The sequence below is a fragment of the Octopus bimaculoides genome, chromosome 3, assembly GCF_001194135.2.
Source record: "Octopus bimaculoides isolate UCB-OBI-ISO-001 chromosome 3, ASM119413v2, whole genome shotgun sequence".
Lineage (NCBI taxonomy): Eukaryota > Metazoa > Mollusca > Cephalopoda > Octopoda > Octopodidae > Octopus > Octopus bimaculoides.
Window position 1 is genome coordinate 46,023,587 of NC_068983.1, and position 5,302 is coordinate 46,028,888.

The window sequence follows — 5,302 nt, forward strand, 5'->3', positions numbered from 1 at the left end:
TATATAGCATAAATTAAAAACAGAACACAAAGTATATTGCGGTACACGTGTTTCAAGCTTTATAAACAATGTGTTATTACATCAGCATAGATATATTATTGATATAAAAGATGGTGTAAAGCTCTCCTCAGCCGCAAACATTGTTAGTCCAAAGATTACATCACAAAAGGAAAAGTACACATAGTATTACCCATTATAAGAGGTTTACAACATCCCTTTGAAAAGGTATGATTGTATACAGGTTGACTGGATTTCAAAAATCTGCCCATACTGTACCACTATTCAGCATAGAGTGAATGTTAAATAGATTGGATTGAGTTTATATTTAACTAGCGTGTATAAGGTAGAAAGAAAAGAGTAATCCGGATAAAGTTAACCCCTTTTTGACCATGAGTTAGAGTTAACACCCTTTTTTTACACCGCCTGTGAAAAGTCTAGGCAGAATAATATATATATATATATATATATATATATATATATATATACACACAAACATGTATATAGGAGCACCCAGTGGGTTACGACAACGAGGATCCCAGCTGATATGTTCAACGGGACAGCTTGCTAGTGAAATTAACGTGCAAGTGGCTGAGCACTCCACGGACTTACTCATCACTCAATGTTGTATAGACTATTGTCAACAGCAACTACAATGTTTTGATATTTTGCTGGTTTACATTTCAAGCGTCGGAAGTCATAAAAAAGCTAAACTTTGTTTAGACTTGAATTCGAAGTCTAAATTAATTTGAATAATTAAGTGAAATAATTGAGTTTTTCCTTTGTTTTAAATAGAGGAACAGATGAGCCAAGTTATTATTTTCCTCTTGTAGTTGATCCATGCAGTAGCAATCCATGTCAAAATGGAGGTAAATGTACAAACAAGGAAGATAAGTTCGAATGTGAATGTGTCCCAGGATACAGAGGAGATGATTGTTCTATAGGTTAGTAAAATTATTTGATTCTGTTCATATTCTACCGAGACTAACTTTGCCTTTCTTCCATCAGATCGATAAAATATGTACAAATTGAACACTAGGGTCGATGTAATCGACTTACTCCTATTCACGAACGTGCTTGTCATTATTATTTTATTCTGTTATAATTCCTACGCGGTCAACTTTGGATTTCTTCCTTTCGAGGTCGATATGATAAGTACCAGCTGAGAACTGGGATCGATGTAATCTTCTTATCCACTCCTCCGAAATTTCTAGCATTGTACGAAAATGTGAAACCAATATTATTTAATTCTCTCCATAGAGAAGCCATCTTTGTGCTTGCAACCTTTCTTACTTCATATGGAACAGAACGAAGAAATGGCAAGAGATATTGTTCCAAAGTTAACTAGAAATTCTGGATCCACTGATTCTGGGAACATAAGAATACTCCGTTACAATGTGACATCACAGTCCACATTGCCATTACTGAGATAGACAACCAAAATTTCAATAATTTACGGAATTAAAAATTTCCTAATGTAACATCGACATGGTTATAAATTGTATAATCTTTTAATTCTTTTAAGAACTATTTATATTCAACATTAATATATTTTATACTGAGCACAGTATTTAAATAGACAAACAATTTGCTATCAGCAATGCGTCATATGCTGAAAGAGTTAATCTATAAAAGCGAGGATACTAAATATTTAATGTACTTCTTACTTTCAGTTGATCCATGCAGTAGTAATCCGTGTAAGAATGGAGGTAAATGTACAAACAAGGGAGATAAGTTTGAATGTGAATGTATCCCAGGATACAGAGGAGAAGACTGTTCTATAGGTTGGTACTCACATTTAATAATAGGCACGGAAGCGTCGGGTTGTGTGTGAAAGTGCAGATCATATAAATTTAATTTTAGTCGTAAGTAATCACGCAAAAAACGGACAGATATTTATACTCATACACACAAACATATGGATGGATATATATATATATATATATATATATATATATATATATATATATATATATATATATATATATAAGGAAAAGAAGACAAAGAAAATTCTTTAACACATCTTTTAGTAGAAGATACGTTGAGCCAAACCATCTGACGGTATAATTGACGTGAAACTTGGATTTTTTACGTTAGAAGCATTCCGTCTTTAACTTGGAGTCCGACAATGTTGATATCCCAGTATTTAGGTTGAATGCTTCTCTTGAATAACCCCACTTCACACCCAAACTGACCCTAGTCATTTGCTCTCTCTATATGTATATTAAGAAGGAGTCAGAATTTTGGATAATTCTTTATTAGCGCTTTCTTCCGTTCAATAGAACTCTTCAGATATACACCCCTTCAAATACTCTATACATACATCGATGCATACATACATACATACAGACAGACAGACAGACACACTGATAGATAGATAGATAGATAGATAGATAGATAGATAGATAGATAGATAGATAGATAGATAGATAGATAGATAGATAGATAATTAATAGTTACAGAAGCACTATTGATAACAAAAGGTAATAATGATCTCCAACTGAACTTGGACGCTGTTCTAGAATACAGAATACTGAGTTATTAACCTTGAGAGAGTCTCTCATAAGGATTCATGTTGCATACACAATCATACTTCACGCTACGTCGTTAATAGGTTCCAGCAGATACAACTTAAGTCGAAATAACCATTATTTAAATCAATATACATGTAATAATTAAAATCTAGGCTAGCTTAGGTTGTTTTTATGTTAGCCTATGAATTCGGTAAATAGTTAGGCAAGCCTAGGCTGCTTTTCTATTAGATAATAAATAATTTCAAATACTATACTGTTGCCTACCTGATGGCTGATGTCGGTGTTACTCGTTGAGGCTGCTGTAGTAGAAGACACTTGCCCAAGGTGTCACACAGTGGGAATGAACCCGGAACCATGTGGTTGGTAAGCAAGATACTTACCACACAGCCACTCATGTAAAATCAAAAAAAAGATAGAGTGAGGTTTTCTTTACGGGATTGGTCACAGAATTTATTCTAATACTATGTCTCTCCTAAGTACCAAGGCTAGGAAATTCTATGTCTACATTGTGATACACGTTATTGTGTATGAGTATATAACTGTAACTTTGTATATATATACATATATATATATATATATTTGAGTATGTGTGCTCTATAAATGAACAGCTGATCGTCGTGGCACTCCGTCGGTTGCGACGACGTGGGTTCCAGTTGATTCGATCAATGGACTCGCCACCACCCCCTGCCGGAGCTTCGTGAAGCTTTAGGTGTTTTCGCTCAATAAACACTCGCAACACCCGGTCTGGGAATCGAAACCGCGAGTCCGCTGCCCTAACCACTGGGCCATTGCGCCTCCACGTATAGATGATAAATAGATTAAAAAAACGAGAGACAGAGAGATATGATAGATTAAGGTATTTAAACAATTCACTAAAAGCAAATAATTTACGTATTTTATAAAATAATCGTAATCTTTAACTTTTCTATGTTTCACTCACAACGTCCAAGCTGGAGCATTTGCTTGAGGGTTTTAATCGAACAAATCGTCCACAGTATTTCATTTTTCTAAGCCTGGTATTTATTCTATCGGTATATTTTTGCCAAATGGATAAGTTACTGGAATAGAAACAAACCAGCACCGGTTATCTGACGGTGGTGGTGCACAAGCACAAATTTGGACACACATAGACATATGCATACATACACACACACTCACACAAAAACAAACTCTCTCTTTCTCTTTCTCATACACACAAACACACACACACACACACACACACACACACACACGCATATATATGTATTCGGCTAAGGCCCACAAAATCTATTGAGAGCTTCGGTCCGTCCGTGACTGCATTAGAAGAAATTTACCCTATTTGCCTCGCAATGGGATCGAAACCGGAACCATATGGTTGAGGAGCAAACTCTTACTACCTAACCGCCCCTGCAATTATGGATAAATACATCAGCATTTTTATTCTTTTAGTTGATCCATGCAGCAGCAATCCGTGTAAGAATGGAGGTAAATGTACAAACAAGGGAGATAGGTTTGAATGTGAATGTGTTCCAGGATACAGAGGAGATGACTGTGCAATAGGTGGGTAATAATCTTTTGACTTGATCATATACATATATTGTATATTGAGTAAAAGGAGGCAGTCAGAACTTCGTATAATTCTTTATTAGTGCTTTCGTTTGTTTTTCGAACTCGTCAGTAAAAAGTCAAAATCAAAGCGGTAAAAACAAAACGTTTTGTTGTTCGATTATATGAATCGGATGCGTTTTGCTTTGTTTAGAATATGAGAATATTGTTTTGGCTTTTTGGAAAAAAAGGGGAAAGAGAGAAAGAAAATCAAATAAGGGGGATAGATAAAGAGAGAGGTTTCAGGACAATTAAGAAAGAGCAGAAAAAATAATAAAGTATGGGAAAGGATAAAGAGATCAAGGTAGAGAGAGAGGTTTTTTCAATTCGGTGTGGTCAATCCATTGAAATTTCATTACAAAGCATTTTTCTTGCTTCCTTTTTTCTTTCCATTGTATACCTAGCAACATATTTGCAAATAAGCACATCTCCCCACAAGGGCCAGTGACCTTTCAAAGATGTCAATTTTGGGAAGTGGAATGGAAGAAATAAGAAAAGGGGGAGAAGATGCGATCATCACGGAAAAATATAAAAAGAGTTCAAATTTCAATATCCTATGACGATGTATATTCCTATTCACTTGTTTAGTCGTCCCATATTCTGTGTAATTCTATGTTTTGCATAAGACAAACATTAAGTATTAGTACAATATTCATAAATTAGAAAAATAAAGTCAGAATACAAAAAATTATTTAGTACTACTTTTAATTCAGTTTATATTCTATGTACATTTAATCAAACATCATAAATGAGTTTCGTATGCATATTGTATATTTAGCTGGAAGATACTCTCTAGGGTATAAATTATATAATATCGCATTGAGTATCGTTCATCCTTTTGCAAGAATTATTTTTCCTTTTTTCTTGCTTGCTTGGATAAGAGAATTCAAAAGTGATCATATATATATATATATAATTTTATTTAAAAGAGTTCCAACTCTGTCTGTTTTTTTTTTTGTTTTTTTTTTATATTCTTGTAAAATTTATGTGGGATATAGAATATGGAATATATAATATATAATATAAAAAAAGATGGATGGTACAATGAAATGAAGTATTGAATGTCTTATTGAATATATGGAATATGTCTTATTGAATATATGAAATACTGAGTGTTCAATATAAAGGATTAAATATATAAATATATAAAGGCGAATACGTATTTTTTATACCTTGTGGTATTTCAT

The 5,302-nt window shown here is 33.7% G+C and overlaps 1 protein-coding gene across 1 annotated transcript in view; it reads left to right on the forward strand.

Annotated features, from left to right (window-relative positions):
* The window catches only part of LOC106872296 (zonadhesin), a 79,108-nt gene that overhangs the window by 50,733 nt on the left and 23,073 nt on the right, over positions 1-5,302 (forward strand). The window contains exons 29-31 of the mRNA XM_014919235.2: positions 831-941; positions 1,671-1,781; positions 3,960-4,070. Coding sequence (XP_014774721.2) covers positions 831-941; positions 1,671-1,781; positions 3,960-4,070 — 333 coding nt within the window. The remainder of the gene's footprint in view (positions 1-830; positions 942-1,670; positions 1,782-3,959; positions 4,071-5,302) is intronic.